General features: G+C 42.1%; 1 protein-coding gene across 13 annotated transcripts in view; it reads right to left on the reverse strand.

The window, feature by feature from the left end:
• The window catches only part of syngap1b (synaptic Ras GTPase activating protein 1b), a 180,699-nt gene that overhangs the window by 103,659 nt on the left and 59,493 nt on the right, over positions 1 to 17,547 (reverse strand). For all 13 annotated transcript variants that reach the window (XM_065958271.1, XM_065958263.1, XM_065958261.1 and 10 more), the window contains exon 3: positions 4,266 to 4,371. In XM_065958271.1, coding sequence (XP_065814343.1) covers positions 4,266 to 4,371 — 106 coding nt within the window. The remainder of the gene's footprint in view (positions 1 to 4,265; positions 4,372 to 17,547) is intronic.

Genomic DNA, 17,547 nt, shown 5'->3' on the forward strand with positions numbered 1-17,547 from the left:
CAATCATGAAATGTTAATTAAGCCGCATATTTGCATAAAATGCTTATGCTGCACTGTAATTATCAAGCCAAATTAATGTCTTCATTATACGTTAATTACCCCCTCAACTTTAAAATGATTTCTGGAACATTAAAGGTACACAGAAGTGGACTAAAATGGAAAATGGATGTGTGTGCAAGGCTTGATGTGTTTTGACAGCGTAAGAGGTGTAAAAAAAAAAAACTTAGTGAGGCATTATGTGTTTGACTAATCGCAGATATCTTCCATCTGACTGTGTCACTACATCAGGTATCCAGCTGGGGCTTTAGTAAGATGTCGACATTCATCAGTATCTTGTGAAAAATGCCGTCTTTACCCCGTTTATGAAAAGTGAATCAAGCTTGATGTATTAATGTTGTCATAAACACATGGATGGGCGTTTGGCAGCCGCAGTTTCTGCAGTTTAATCTCCTCCTGGCACATGGGAATACTCAGAACTGTCACAATTTTATTCTATTGACGATAGCGAGGTCGTGTCTTTCAATTTTTTTTGAAAAGATGCAATTCATTCACAATTTCAGAGAGGATCCAGACTCCTACATGTCTCCAAAACAAGCTTGTGAAGGCCAAGTTAAGACGCATATGAACACCCTAAAAGCATACTGAATCCAATTACTTAAATAAAGGGAGACACATAAATCAGCCCGGGACTCGAGTTCACTCTGTATCTGCCAAGTCACTTCACTTGTGGGCAGAACATGCCTCTAATACTGAGTACGAGGTTTATTTGAAAATACAGCCCTCCAGAATGAAATGCATTGAATTTTGTTATTTATGAACTAAGGGTTGTACAAGATCATTGAGTATGTCGTACTACTGCGAAGGCCTTGTACTGATTATTTTATTTTTTCCCCAGTGAGGAAAAGTGTCTGCAACAGCATTCCAGTGTCTCTACTTATAAATGTATTTTTCAGAAAGGCACTACTACTCGATTTTAGACAACCAAAGATTTGTGCGGAGACCAAGAAAAGGAGCAGAAGCTTGATATGTTTGTGTCCGTCTTTCTCAACCCTTCAAACAAAAATTGAAAAAATAAGACATACCTTGAACAGGGCTTTACCAAACAGACACTCTTGGAGAAGGCGGTGATATTTACAACAGATAATGTCATGGACGCAAATCCTCCTCGCGTAAATGGTGCGTTCCATTTTCCTCAGAAGTCGGATGTTGGAGCTGGGAATGACGTCACATCCGAGTTGACGGTGTTCCAGTTACGAGTTGGCAACAAGTCGGGCAAGCAACATGTATGCCTCCAGGAGTACCTTTGCTTTGTGGGCTAATACAACGGACATAACAACACACTACGTGGTATTATGCGCATGAAGCTAACTTGACAGCATGTCCACAGATAGAACTTGGACAATACTATGAGTGTGATTGATTTATTTACACATAAACATGAATAGCTTAAACTTTACTGTTGATGCGTGCAGCAGCCATGTTGGATTTTGAGCTACTGAAGTCCCTCTGAGTTTCCCAGTTGCAGTCCCGACTTTTGTGGGAATTCCTGATGAGATAAGGGACTGGAAACCCCCCCGACTTCCAAGATCAAATGGAACGCATCATAAAGCCATGAGAAGAGAGAGATTGGGGCGATTACAAAGCTCATCAATACGATGTTTGAGAGCACGCTTACTCTGGTTCAGCTTCACACTGGGCTGAGCCTTTGAGATACAGTTAGTAAGTGTTACTCTAAATACATTGTTCTATAATTTGGAAAATACATAGATCCAAAGGTTACAGGACCAACATGTGTCTGTGAGGTCATTATAAAACCCAAAGCTCCAGGTTAGCTTCGCTTAGCACTGCAAAGAAGAAGGCTGTCAATTTTATCACAGCATTTAAAAAGAGAAGGTCTCGAGCCCCTGGTTTTGTTAGGACACAGCAACTCATATTTTAAATAATGTTGATTTCTTTTAACATAGCCAGGCTATCAGTTGCTACTAGTTTCTAGCCTTTATGCTAATCTAAGCTACCAGCCTCCTCATCCAATAGATAAGAATATTGTCTCAAAGCCTAACATTTTTTTTTAAACTTTGTGGGTGATATCATTCTTAATTTCCAGTCCTCAATTAATCTCCCAACGGGAAAAACTATCCACCTATAAGACTCAACCTTAAAGCCCAATTCACACATACTTTTCGCCGGAGTACGCTGCAGGCACGCGTCAAGCTGGACAGAATATGACAGCCCGGACAGAAAGTCAGACAAGGAAACGCACAGAGCATCTGGTCAATTTCAAAATAAAACACAATATGCGGGCTCGCAATCGTATTTTTCATCACTTTATCAACATCACGTCAAAACAGGAACCGAATTAACAACAATGCATCCTCAGAAAGACAAAGCAACATGTTGTTTGCATGTTTTTCTCTTTATTCCCGTGGGATCTTGTAGTTCTCCTGTGATGTGTCATGGGTGCGCTCCGCTGCGAGCCGTCCGACGGAGCAAAACCGTGGCGCTGACGGACCGCGGCGCGCACGGAGTATGTGTGAATTGGGTGTAAGAGCCCGTGTCCACTTCCGGTGATTCTACCCTGACAGGTCCTATTTTCTATCATTAAGTGTGAAAAAAAAACATCCATGATTACTCAGACCGCTCACAGCCTTCTCAGTTGAAAAAAGTTCAACTTAAAGAGCTCAAGAGCCTAACTTAAAGTTTCCAGGTCTACAGTAGCGGTGCTGCTAATGCCAGGACATGATTCCTTTCCATTGTTTTTATATTTTCTTGAAAACATTCTCTGAATAAAAGCAAATGCATGCAGAGCAATTTAAAACAGACTTAACAGTGACTACCAGGCAAGCGACGGCGCCAAGAGACAACTTTCAACAGTAAGCGGCGGGGAGAAGCGCTCTGAAATTGATGCTGTGGATGCTAGCAGCACTAAAAATGCTGTTAGTTAACAAAACCCAAAATGTTTAAGATAAGTCCAAACATCTCATCGTTCCAGTTCAGAATAAATAGATGACGTAATGTATTTTGATATAATGAATCATTAAACAATCTTGGCGGATACTAATCTCTTATTCACAGTGAATTAGTATCCTCATTAAACCTTCATCGGAGAAGTGTTAGATGTCATGGATTTCATTAAACAGGTCATGTGTCTCCCAGTAGACTCCATCTCTAACTGTGAACTTATGACAACCTCTATTTGCTTTTTTTGTTGATCTGATAATTACTAATTGCTCGGAGCCCATTCTTCACTTTTGGCTGTTTGGGCGTCGTCACCATTCATGGTGTCAGTACATTTAGGCCTGTAGCAGCATGCTAACATATGTGAATGTGTTCAGAATGGGCGATGTGAAGTGGCATTGCTCTGTCAGCAGATGTCGAAACTTGGCGGGGACCCCGTCAACTGATGTGTCAGTTCTTTGACCGCTTTGTGGTCAGAAAGCCCCTCATAAGGAAAGTGAGGGAAACATTTATCCAGATGAATCAGCACAACTGTTGAGGTGGCAGCGATGGCAGATTCATAGACAGAAAATGTCGCGAGGGAGGCCCTTAAAATAGCTGAGTGAGACGAAGAGGTGCAGGGTGACAGAAGAGGAAGAAACTGAGCGGGACATTTGTAGAGAGCCCCAGAGAGACTGAGTCAGGCAAAACAAACAGCGGAAGAAAGCTATCGGATGGTCAGCTTCACAGTCAGAGGAGAGTTTGAGAGGACGGAAAAGCAATATAAAAGCAGATAGGAGAGCCACTAAGACATGACGGCTGCGTAAATAAAACTTCAGAACCTCAAAGATATGTATGATTATCAAGTTTTCAATGAATAAATATCATTTGAAAGCACTCTAAAAGATAAATTGCACACAAAAGATGAGCTAGATAAAGTCTGTAAGAAAGCTAACAGCTGCCTAAAGCTGTGATCAGATGGGATGCTTTTATCTTTGCTGAGATGCAGACTGCGGCTGGGAGCGTTGTTAGTAACAGAGAGAGTAATGGCTCAAAGGATGCAAAGAGCTTTACATCACTGTCGTTGCTATGCAACGATCCCATTATTTTACAAAGTAAACCTAAAGTAGTGCAGACAATGATGCTTTAATTCAAAAGTCAAAAAGAACCAAAAAGGAGAAGTTGAGTAAAACTTCATAAAATAAGGAACCTGCGTCCTTGGGTTTGATACTGTTTGATTTCTTCTTTAAAAAGTGAGACTAAGAATATAAAAGTTTGTTGGAGCTCAACTACGACCTCAGTCAGTAAGTCTTAAATGTGTTTCTGCTCACCCATCTCAGGATGGTGCCGTCCCTCAACAGGAACGCTGACTGTCCGCCGCAGCAGCTTGTTCCTTTGGGACTCTGAGCGCCGCTCGCGCATCAGCAAAGGGTGTACCTGCAAACAGAGAGAGAGAGAGAGAGAGAGAGAGAGAGAGAGAGAGAGAGCGAGAGAGAGCACAAGATCAGTACATGAAAAGACCCTCCTGAAGTACCGCATCCTGTTCTGTACAGAAAATGAAAACACAAGAGGTTCACACTCTTCTCCTTGTTTTTGATGCAATTGAAGAACCATTGTGTTCCCATTTTGCTTTATGACTGCAAACTGTTCGACTAATAGTTGTGGAGAGAAGCTGTGGCAAAATGTATTTCAGCATCTATTTGCCAGGAGGTCATTTCTTTAGATTAAAGTTGACCCATTATGCTGAACCCCATTTTAAAACTCACATTTAATGGAACAATGTTGGATGTCGTTACTAACAGTGGGTTACGTTTCAGATCACGAGGTAAACATATGCAGAGTCTGCAGAGGGCGCTAAACGGCCTGATCTGCAAATCATGCAACAGTTCCCACGATATATACATGTATATGTATGTAGACCATTGAAATGTCTTAAGGTCTCTTCTCCCGGCACTGGAGAGCAGCCCTCCCCTGGCAGCCCTGCAGCGTCCTGCCCTCCAGAGAGCTGGCCAATCAGAAGAAAGTGGGGGCAGATGGCCTAGCAGTTAGGTTGTGCTCCATGTACGGAAGCCATAGTCCTCCAAGTAGGCGGCTAAGTTATCTTAAACTGGCATCCATGAAAACTCTGACCTCAGCCCCATTTACCCTCTGTCTAAAACGGATAATTTCAGCTGCTATCTCTTTAAGGCCCCCGTCCCTTAATGACCGCAGTCTCTGAAAGCTTCCCGTGCTGGGCGCGTCCTTAAACGTTGCCTCGTCTCCTGTGCAGAAGTTGAGGCACTGTACCAGTGTAAGAAGATGACAGAACCTGACGTCAGCTCTGACCAGTCTTGTCGGACACTGTTTACCCAAAAGCCAGACAAGGGACAAGAGCAGGAAATCAGCAAAAGCTATAGACTCTCTGTGCAGCATGTTTCACGTTTTGTATTGAAACTGTTGAAACAAGCTGTTCAGAGAAGCTGTAAGATTGGTCTGCGGAATACACAGACAGACGTAAACCTCATGATCTGGAACTTAGCCCAGGTTTAGAAAGGACATCCAACATCTTAACAAGTATGTTTTAAAATGCAGGTCGTGGGCGCGCGGATAGCCTCGAGGTTATGTTGTGCGCTCCATGTACAGAGGTTGTAGTCCTCGTTGCAGTGGCTGAGGGTTCGAATCCGACCTCAGCCCTTTGCTGCACGCCATCGCCCACTCTTTACTCCCAACGCTTCCTGTTTCTCTTCAGCTGTCCTATCAAATAAAGGCAAAAATGGCCCAAAGATCTCTTTAAAATATTGCAGATCAGTATAATAGTTCTCCTGTAATTTGTGGGTTAGATACAACCCCCAGGAAACCGCTTACATCATATCCCTTTAAGTCTTTGCAGATTATTGAATAAAAGAAAAATAAATAATGTCAGACACACAATTTTAAGATGTCCTCCTCAGCAGCGGTTCACTGTATGATGCATTACATCTGATCTGAAGACACAGAAAATAAAAAATCTATACAGAAAAAAATAAACCACATTTCACAGCTCGGCCACATTTGGCCCCACAATCCCTGAATTCATAAAAGTGAGACTTGAGGGAGAGTAAATGGGAGAATGTGCCACACTAATCAGCAACACTGGCTCATGCTTTTGAAACATCACAGCAACACTCTGAAAATACAGCGTACACTCCAAAGTACAGGACCATAAATCTCCACTGAACACCAAAGATGGTACTTTGCCGGCAACTGGGCCCCAGAACGGCAACAAAATCTCACAGACATATAAAGTGACTCAGAAATGTAAGATGAGTTTTCTTTCAAAATAGCACACTGTGATGAAAGCTGTTGTATAACACTGCATTCGTTTTAGATAGGCTTACTAAATTAACTGAGCATATGAGTGTTTGAGGATTTTTAACCATTTTCCTTATAATAGATTTTTTGGCAGCAATTTGTTGTCCATATGAATGTTGCTCTGAGTCTGTTTGATGTGTAAATAGCAAACAATTGGTTAGTACAGTTAAAGAAAAAATGCAATCCTTGGCCATTTCATAAGATGCACTGATGCAATCCAGTACAACCCCCTCTACCACATATTGTACCAGACAAAGCTTATTAGTTTATGGTTAAAAACATATAGTTAATCGGGGTGTGTCGGTAGCGCAGTGGTTAGCACACGTGCACATGGCGGCTAGCGTGACAGCATTTTCCATTCATCCATCCATCCATTTTTACCGCTTATCTGATCCAGTCGGGTCACGGTGGCAGCAGGCGCAGTAAGTCAACCCAGACTTCCCTCTCCCCAGCAACGTTTTCAGCATTTTATACTGGTATATTAGTTGAATGGTGTATACGACCCAGTCTTCTTAGATGAAAAAAAAAAAGTGAAGTGTGTCTCATATACCAGATTTTATGGTAGTCAGTGTTGGTGTCCTTAACTGCATCAAATTAAAACAAGATTCTAAAACCCTCCACCCATTGGGTCAACCCATTGGGTGTTTCACTACCAGGATTCTTCTTTTGTCATCAACTCTTTTAGTAAATGTCATTGACAGTGTGAAAGTCTAAAGTGAAGTATTACAGCTGTATCATAACCGCCATGATGGGGCCTGCTCCTTGATATGGTCTTGTGTTGCACAAGGGTTGTTAAACTCTAACTCCAATCTTGCACGCTCCGATTGAGGGAGGACTCTCATCATTGACGAGTTCGTGAAGGTTACGGTCATGTTCCACTGCTTATGTATGATTAATGAAGATATCGCGTTGGAGACCAGGCGTTGTATGGTCCCATAGTTAAGTACTGTGAAATGAATTTGCCATGCGGAAATCCCCCCGCTGTTTTGTCTGTCAACTCTCTGAGCTACCCAGTTATTCTGGCTTCTGCTAACTGCTACATGCTGCTAGCATCTTCACCTACACCAACCACATAACAACAGGATCTTGAAGTGTAGTTTTAAGAAGGAATGTGTCGGTTTCCATTCAACTTTTTGCTGAAGATGTGGTTTTGTTAGCATAGTAGTTAAACTATAGCATCTAGCAAGCAATGGGGCAGTTCATAGTCTGAAAAGTCAACATGAGGGGCAACAACTCCACCTCTGAGAGTAAGGTTTTTCAAATAGGGCGATTGCTCATTTGGGGTTGAAGACTTGACTTTGAAATAGGGTCAGCATTAGCGCATGGACTGTGAGAACGACTGACTGGTGCAGTGTCAGCAGATATGCAGACTTACACCAACCCCTTGGAGTGAAGAGGGAGCTGAGTCGAAGGACAAAAGCTTTTGATCTACTAGTTCATCTACTTTAAGACATTACATCTAGTCATTAGCCTTTGGGAAGTGAGCAAAAGGATTTGATTTGCAGATACGGGCAGCTAAAATTAGCTTCTTCTGCAGGGTGGCAGAGGTCGGCTTCAGAGAGGGAGTAAGAAGTTCAGAGTTCTGGTAAGTGCATGCTGATGTGGTGCAGGTATCTGAGTAGGATCCTTCCAGGGTTCCTTCCTTTTGGAGTTTTATAAACTATCAGAAGACCTTAGGGTAGACTCAGAACACACTGGAGAGATCTGGTTTTGAAATGTCTTGGGATACCCCAAAAAAAAGCTGGTATACGTCTGAGAATGGGATGTCTGGGGAGCCTTGTGTTTGGAAAAACTTGATAGATTCGATGGATACATGGACTTAACGTCTCTGCACACTGCAATCTTAATAATAATAATAATAATAATAATAATAAATTGTATTTATAAGCGCTTTTCAAAAACTCAAAGACACTGTACAATAGTTAAAAACAGAAAGAACAGCACAGTAAGGACAGACTAACAGACATTGCAACAATTACACACAAATCATAAAGATAACAACAATAAAGGTAAACTACAGAAAACAGAAAATACATCACAATCATACATTAAAAGCTCGTTTAAAGAGGTGAGTTCTGATAAGTGATTTGAAAGTAGGAGGGTCGGTGCAGTGTTGAATGTGTGTAGGGAGTGAGCTCCCAGAATAGGGAGGGGGAAGCTATGGAGAAGGCTCTGTCCCCCCAGTGCTTGGTTCTAAGAGGGGGAGATAGGAGGTTGGCTTTTGAAGAACGGAGGCTGCGTGCAGGAGTATGAGGGTGAAGGAGAGCCGTGAGGTAGGAGGGGGCCTGGTGGTTAAGGGCTTTATGTGAGGAGAAGGATTGTGAATTGGATACGGTAAGGGACAGGGAGCCAGTGGCGATTTTGCAGGACAGGGGTGATGTGTGCCGATGATTATTATGTCTGATTTTGCAGGAAGTTGGTGTGCATCCATGTTTTTATTTCATTGAGGCAGTTTGTCAGGGTAGAGCGGGTTTCAGTGGTGATTGAATTGGTGGAGATGTAAAGCTGGATGTCATCTGCATAACAGTGGAAATGGAGCCCATTTCCACTGTTATGCATGACATGATGAACAAATAGTTGACATAATGAACAAATAGTAACAAATAGACATAATGAACATATAGTTTAATGAATGCGTCTGACATTGTGGATAAAAACAAGTACAGGTTCTCTAGCTCACTTCTTAGGTTAAAAAACATGAGGTTGATTGGCATCCTTAAATTGGTGTGAAGGTGTAAATGGTAGTCTGCCTCTTTGGGTCTACCCTGTGATTGACTGGCGGCCTGGCCAGGGAGTACCCTGCGTCTCTCCCAATGTCCGCTTGGAATGGCTCCAGTGTCCTGTAACCCTCTCAGGACAAGCTGTTCAGCTAATGGATGGACCTGAGAAAGTGGCTGCAGAGTGTTTACGTGTCGGATTTGTTCTTCAGCTTGTTGTGGTGTTCATCTGCACCCAAGTGGCCAGAAATCCATTTATGCAGCTTTAGCAAACGCTGACTAATGGATTCAGGGCGACAAAAAATGGATACAGGTGTAGTCCTTTGAAAGGGAACTCAAGTCGCTGTCCTCTGTGTATCCTTACTGATAAAAAGTCACAGAGTATATATCGGAATGATGCAGCCTTCTTTGTGCTCTGATACAATACTGCTGTGCCTTTGAATGTGTCCTATTGAGAGTAGCGTCTCACAGAAATGCAACATCGGGACATAAAAGAGCTGGTGTGAACACAGAGAGACGGTGTCAGGAGGTGGGACTAACTGCAGAGCAGCGCAGGATCGTGCAGCCTGGGGGGGCTTTGGGCCAATGCCAACAACAGTGAAGGACATCGGCCGGTCACACTGAGCCATATGTCCCACAAGAGAACAGAGTGCCACTCACTCCAAAGGAGCTCCGTTAAGAAGAAAAATAATGGAGTGTGTTTGTGTGAGGTTTATTTTTGAGTGTGTGTGTGTGTCGGAGCTGTAGCTTGGTAGAGGAGAATGTAAGTTGCTTGAAGACGAGCATTAAATTTTCATGTGGCCTCACTTTGATGGACACACATCTGCACTTATAAAATAGTAGTAAGATTCAGGCAACACAAACACACACTCAAAAATAAACCTCACACACACCTCACATAAACCTCACACACACACTCCATTATTTTACACACATAAATGCACATCTCTAATACAATAATCTAGTCAGAAGTAGCCTTGCAGAAGATGCTTCACATCATGTATCAGGATCTTGTTTTTATGAGTCTCTATATCCAGCTTAATCAGGGACAAGGATCGTAAATCAACCGCCTATCTGATTACTCTCTAATTTACTGCTCATGCAACCAAAGTGCAAAAAAAATAAATAAATAAATAAATAAAAAAAATGCATTGTAATACGATGCTATTTTGGTACCACAATATTGCTTGTGATGAGATTACAGTACAACCTCTGTGATGAAAAATATATTAAGCTGCATCCATTCTTTATGAGTCCGGCGAAAGTATGCACACAGTGTGTATGATAATGTACTGACTTTCTCTTTTGTTGGGGCAATTACATAATAGGAGGTTGAGCCATTTATCAGACATTTTTCTATCTTTTTCTCCTTTACTGCCAACCTGAAATAATATCTACTTCTGGATGGATGGCCTTGAAGTTGAACTCCTCACATTTTTGTAAAGAAATCTAAAGGATTTAGCAAATCTACATTTTTATGTGTCATATTCAGGTCACCATATGCATCGGGCCCAAACTTTTATTCATGATGGGACTCATGGTATGTTACCGCTTACACAGCATCCCACCAAGAACCACGTTGGCAAGCCAAGAGCAGCAACAAAAGTGGAAAAAGTTAAAGGTAAAAATCCATTATGAAGCATACACTGTATAGAATGTGGATTTCGTCTCTGTGATGATGTCACCTATTGGTTTCTGATGTGGCGTTATGAAGCCCAACAATGGCCGTTGACTACTTGGAAATGCTATCTCAACCTAACTTGCGACAAATCTATTAACAAGCAAAAAGGTGGCGAACAGCTACAACTCATCCACCTTTCAGTCAAATAACTAACTGTATTATTACTTCTGTAGAGTCCATATCAGTCATAACAAAACATGTATGTTGCTACTGTATTTTGTACTGGCAGCTGGTGCATTATTATCCATAGGGGGCAGAAATTTGTCACAGATGGACCGGTCTGGGATGTTCATCTTAGTTCATCAGCTTGATGCCAACACATAATGGAATATTATTGCAATAAGTGGGCTAACAGAATTGGCGTTTGCAGCAATTCTAACTAAAGAGGTGACCGTTTTTAGTTAACAATGTCAAATGAAATAGATCACGTCTGTTCAGAGATGTTATAGTGTCTTGGCATCTCTGCAGTCTGTAACCCTACAGTTGTGTTGTGTTCAGAAGTTGGTGTCCTGTAGGTTGATTTAATTTACCCCAAAGATCAGCAAATCAAAGGGCCCTTAGACCTGCCACTCATTTAGCCTACTGAAGTGAATGGAGGCGCTTGACACAGTGTTGAGGCTATTTAAAAACTAAGCCCATTAAGAGACATTGCATGTGTTTTCTTGTTACTATGAGGTTTGGTTGCTACTCTAGGCTCCATCAAAACTTAAAACAATCTGTTGTGTAAGTTAGTTAGAGAATACATTTCTCATTTTTATTGTATAAGAAAGGTGGAGCTTAGCCCTGGTAGCCCATTCATACCAGTTATTTACTTTTTTTTTAAGGGCTGCCATGTCTTGAAAGCGTACTTTTGTGACTTTGTGTTGTGATAAAAGGTTTCTGATGTTGTGAACATTTCTTTGACAATGATCGTTAACTCTTATAACCTTTTATATTTGATATATTTTTTTCCCTTTAAAAGAACTTTAACTTTATACAGACTACCGTGAATGTGTCTCAAGAAATATCTGTTGAGAAACTGTTTATGGATCAAATAACTGGAGTGCCTGTTTCCTCTCTTCTACAGAAAGAAGTTAATAATAATAGGAAATAAAAAATGTCACATAAAAATGTACATTGCCAAACCTCCCTGTTAAAGGATTTGCAGTATTTCTTAGAAAGGATTAAGACACCAGCAGATACAAGAGTGGAAGCAATGATGGTATAAAGGGTGAATAAAACGTACATGTTCTAACAGTATTTAAATCACCACATTGCCTAATTAGAATATCCCTCATACTGGAGTGAAATTATTAGACACACAGCTGCAATCTTTATGCCAGCCTTCTTAGTGCATCCTGCTTCATTTTAAATACACGTCTTGTCAGTCCACACAGCTTTTTCCTCTAACCCTCTTTTAATTCCCTCTGCCAGATTAACGTTGGGAACAGCCGCGCAGAGTGGCCGAGCACTCTGTTCATCTAATTGAATATGCCTTAGTGCCGATGAATAACAGTAAACCTGAATTACCCTCACTTTCTATGAACTCTTCATTGATCAGGAATGCGTTTTAAAGCCGGTGTAACAGACTGCAGCTTTACTGCGACCATGTTGGTTTACAGTGTTTCTAAATATACATACGAGATAAGTAAAGTGGTTTCATAACGCCTGGCTGAGTGCGGTGCCAGCTCTGACTCCGGGAAAAAGGATTCAGGAGGCGAGTATGGAGGAGTAGCAAACTCAGACCACAGGTAATCTCGCTGAATGGTTTTGCCGTTATTGAAGGAATAGTAGTGATTTTCAGCAGGGTTAAAGTGATGCTTCTATCTCTCTCTGTCCACATTTTCAGCTGTTGCCATGGATTCCAGAGGAGACAAATGGGCATCTTCTACCTACAGTACGAGTTGTGAGATGGATACAAAATACATCTTTGGAACGCGGAGGAACAGGTTCTGCTCTTTTCCAAACACATCCTCTTTTTTCTCTTAACATACCAGAATCAAAATAAGAAGGTGCAAGCATGTATTTTATGACATGAGCTGCACATTAAAAGCTAGAATTTTCTGAAATCCACAAGACTTCAAAAATTACATTCTTGAGAAGCCATTAAGATGTCAATGCCACCCAAATACAAGGCGCTAAATATGGTAATTTTCCGAACTCACATCCACTTGAACAGAAACAAGCCCACTCACTCGCTCCCCTCCTGCTGCCCTGCCAGGTGAAATTCATCACTGACAATTTAACTCGCAAAAAAAAAAAAAAATACCCAGAATGCATTCCGACCCCACCCTGACACATCAGCCCACCGAGAAGTATCCCACCTCCTCCTCCAGCAAGGGGGCAAAAACAGCTGGCAGCTATTTCTGCTCTGCGTGTGGAAGGATTTAATTGGTCCGATGTCGCGGGGGTCTGCAGCTGGAAACATGACATAACAGCGGCTCTGGGGTTGCCATGAGTGGGCACAGGGAGCTGGCAGGCCTGCACTCAGCACCCACAGAGAGGCAGCAATAGGCTATAGCACACAGACTCTTCACCACTTCAAATGGTGCACTTGCACCTCGCACATAAATTTAAAGGAACATTTTAATTTAGAGCCCGATTTATCACAAGGAAAATAAACTGGTTAAAAGGCATGGCATGGTGCCGTCTAGAAGCTGCATGATCCATTACCCTGCACTGGACAGAATAAACCACAAACAGACTTAAGGTCAGAGAAGGCTTCAAATGTATTTGTATTTTTAAATACAGAGGCATGTACAGAGGTCTTGTCAATGTAACATTTTAATCCTAGAGTAGTGCAGGAGTAGAAGGTAATGAGGTAAAAGCATGAATCCTATAGTACACTAAGTTCTGATTTTTTGTGGGTGTCTGAGGATGGCATGATTACTAGAATCCCTTGGTTTAAAATTGACTAAAGTTGGCTATATACATTTATATATAGTGCTCATGCAACAAATGGTTACCCAGTATATTACCCAAGTATACCCAGTCCCCCATTGGGAATCAACCTTGGACAAGTTTTGACCCAATGTTTGAGGACTTTTCTGTTAAAACACCTCCTGCTGACGTGACCTCCCTCATCGAGGTCTTCACTCCCTCTCGCCCACTACACTCTGCCAATGACGGATGCCTAGTCCAACCTTCACAACAGGGCCCTAAGTCTCCTTCTCCTCTGAAGTCCCCCTTGTGGAGGAATGAGTTACCAAACTCCATCTGATCTGCAGAGTCCCCTTTACACCTTTAAGAAAAAGCTAAAGACCCAACTCTTTCGTTAACACCTGCACACTGAATGATATTGATGCAAGTGATTATGTTGTTGGTGATATAGCGACGATAATGATTTTCAGGATGTTATTTTAGGACGATTAGGACATTCCAGTTGATAGATATTGATGTGGAAGCTGTTCATGTTTTGTTGATTATAAAGGGAAAAAATATTCCATAAACCTTCCTGTCGGTATTGTTGATGAAATTATTAAGACTTGACTTCACACAATAAGACTCAGTTGACTCAGATGGCTTATACATACAAGAATACTCCGGAGCAGAGCTGGAGTAGCAAGCACACGTCTGATGCTGTGTCCCTGCTATGCCAATTCTCCCGAACTCTTCGACAGGCTTTGCATATATAGAAAATACATTATTGACGTCAGAGTCACACTGACCTAAACTAATCTGTGTAGTACAATTTGGAACAGACACTAAGTCTACCAAACATGCAGATATAAAGGGGAAGACCCTTGACACACTAAGCTGTCCTTGGTTTCTAGTCACAGCCGAACTCTATCAGGTCTGACTGACATTAGAGAACAGTGAAAAAACATAATGATGTTTGTACACTTAAATCTTAAAACATAGGTACAGAAATTCCACCACAAGTATCTGTGTCTGATCTGGCTTGAAGCTGTTTGTTTGCACTTCTGTTTCCTCCTCTCTAGATCCTCACTCGTTGTGTAAATTGCTTCGGACAAAAGTATCTGCTAAATGAAAGTTGGACATTGAGATTGTAAAACTGTAGCCACATGTAGAGGGAGGATTTCTTGTTCTGGAACAAAATTTGGATGGAAAAAAGACCAGATGGACTTGTTAGCACATTAAGCCTGTCTTCACTTTAACCGTTTTAACTGTGGGCGAATGGGGATCAGCGGCAGAGTCGGTAGTCCCTCAACCGGAAGGTCCTGCAGGCACATGTCCGATGTAACGTTGGGAATGACACTTCAGGAAGTTAAGTTCCCGCTGCATCAGCGTCAGCCTATGAATGTGTATGAATGGATTAGATACTTCTGATGGACTCACTACATAGCAGCCTCTGCCATCTGTGTGTGAATGTATAGGTGTGACCTGTATGTAAAAGCACTTTGACTAGTCAGAAGACTAGAAAAGCACTACACAAGCTGAAGTCCATTTACCACTTACTACAGGATATACTCATGAGATAAATAGCACATGCACATACAGCTTTGTGACGTGTGCACTCAACTGAATCGTTTCCTGCTTTAAAAAAAGCGAAATAAAAAAAAGCATTCTCTCTGTTGTCCGACCGAATAACCTGCAGACGAGGTGGTACACACAAAAAAAAGTAAATTACAACACTTTATCACAAAAGAGTTCAATGAATGAAGAAGAGCGAGTCTAAGTCTTATCTGCAGTTGTTTCTGGGCCATGTTTTTGGCGATGTTGAAACAAGTGCTGCAGCAATCAATTCCATCCAATTTGAATTGTAAATTGAACGCCTGATGGATTAAAGCATCCGTGACGGCTGTTGTAATGGGCAGGGTTGCAATCGATCCAAATTCTGATTTTGAATTATAACATAAAATTAGACGGACGCAAACAACTGTGCCACACTGCAGGAGGCAGAAGCCGGTCCTGGCACTGAGGGAGAGGAGTGGAAGGAGGGACAGTGGTGTTAGGGAGGGGGAAGGGGGGAGACATGGTGGTAGAGGACGGAAAAGAGAGAAGGAGGAAAGGGAAGGGAAGGGAGTGTCATTGATATGAAGAGGGAGGAGGGTGTTTTTTGTTCGGCTTGGCAGCTTGAGTTGAGCGATGCTGCAGGCTGGCTCGCCCATATGTCACTACCGCTTCCTCAGGCCCAGCTGTGAGGAGCAGGGAAATATGCTGGGACATTGTGTAAAGGTGTGTGTGTGTGTGTGTGTGTGTGTGTCTGTGAGAAGAGTTAAAGTAGTTGTTTGTGTGAGAAAGAAAGAAAATTGAGGGAGTGTGTGTGTGTGTGTAGGACAGCAAGAGATCGAGTGGGTAAAGTGCGAAAAACTGTGCAATCCATTATTTCTTAACGGGGCGGTAATCAAACACTGCTGGCTGCCTTACTCTGGCTAAAACACAACTACACAAACTCATACACACTTTGTCACACACACACACACACACACACACACACACACACACACACACACACACACACACACACACACACACACACACACACACACACACACACACACACACACACACACACACACACACACAACGACAACACGTGCAGGCAATAACCAAGGCCATGCACCTGCTTGAATACAGAAATGAAATTCACCTCAGCATGGACTCAAACATGCACACCTGCACACACACACACCTGCACACACACACACACACACACACACACACACACACACACACACACACACACACACTGCCCTCTGCATTCTGATAGGTGTTTGAGCCGGCCAAAAACTTGATTTGTCCTTCAGACTGTCAGTAATGGGCTTTCATGGACAGATGTTCCTACTCCTGCTGACCTCAGGCACTGGCCACAGTGTTCATCAAACACACAATAACAGTCTTTACAGAAACACACACAATCTTATACACACACTTTGAACAAGCCAATAGGGCTGACCTTTTAATTTTTTTTTGTTTGACCTTTCACGCACAGAGAACCAATGGGTGTAAATTTACTATTATCTGTAGTAATGTAAAAATTAGGGGAAGACAAATGTCGCACTGTGTAGTGTGACATACAGTGGATTCAGCAGGAGGGAAAGTGTGGTTGGTGTTTTTGGTTTCTCAACTTTGAGGTCCTGATCCCTGAGGGCATTGTGAGACAGTTGTGGGGGTGGGGGGGGGGGGGGGGAACCTATAAAAAATCAACTAACATATTTTTCACGTTTCTGGAATCTGAACGCCGTCATGAGCAGCTGTACACAAATCCCATGAGAACTACAAGATCACGCGGGAATAGGGAGATCGCATGCTTACGGTCTATGGCATAGAGTGGACGGTCAATGACTGTGCGCTGGTTGCAGGATATAAACATCATTGTGAATTTTCCTGAATATTTCCTGCTGCACTCTCACATAAGCTCACCTTGACTTCACATGGAAAATTTACTAGGGGCCTCGCAGGAAATATTCTGGACAAAGTCGGAGTGAAAAATGTGTCTGTTTGCGTTCACACATGCAGCTCACCCTGAAGTTTTGTGGATGCGTGAAAACACCAAAAAACAAAAAGCATACGCTGTGTTTCTTTTGTGTACTTGTGGACGCTAAGTGCACCTTTAAGTGTCCACAACCAGCAGAGACAGAGCGGGCCAAGAACAATTCCTCTTAATAACACCGATAAATGGCAGGGGATTGTTTTTTAAGGTCATCCAGATCTGGCAGTTGCTCCTGCTAAGTTGGCAGGAGACAAATTAGGCCGTTTTTTTTCCCTCCTTCTCCAGGTGCCTCAAAGGTATTGAAGGAATGGAAAGATTTACAACTATCTACAGCCCTGAGATAAGAGCCATTTAAACTCTTGTATGTACAAGATGACCTTTTGAAAAATGTTTGATTTCTTAGGAAAAGAAAGCCTGTATTTTAATGTAATAGCTACTCAAATACCAACATTTTTTTTTTTTTTTTTACTAAACATATCCTCAGGGATTCAGGGCAGCTATCTTACTTT

The sequence above is a fragment of the Labrus bergylta genome, chromosome 8, assembly GCF_963930695.1.
Source record: "Labrus bergylta chromosome 8, fLabBer1.1, whole genome shotgun sequence".
NCBI lineage: Eukaryota > Metazoa > Chordata > Actinopteri > Labriformes > Labridae > Labrus > Labrus bergylta.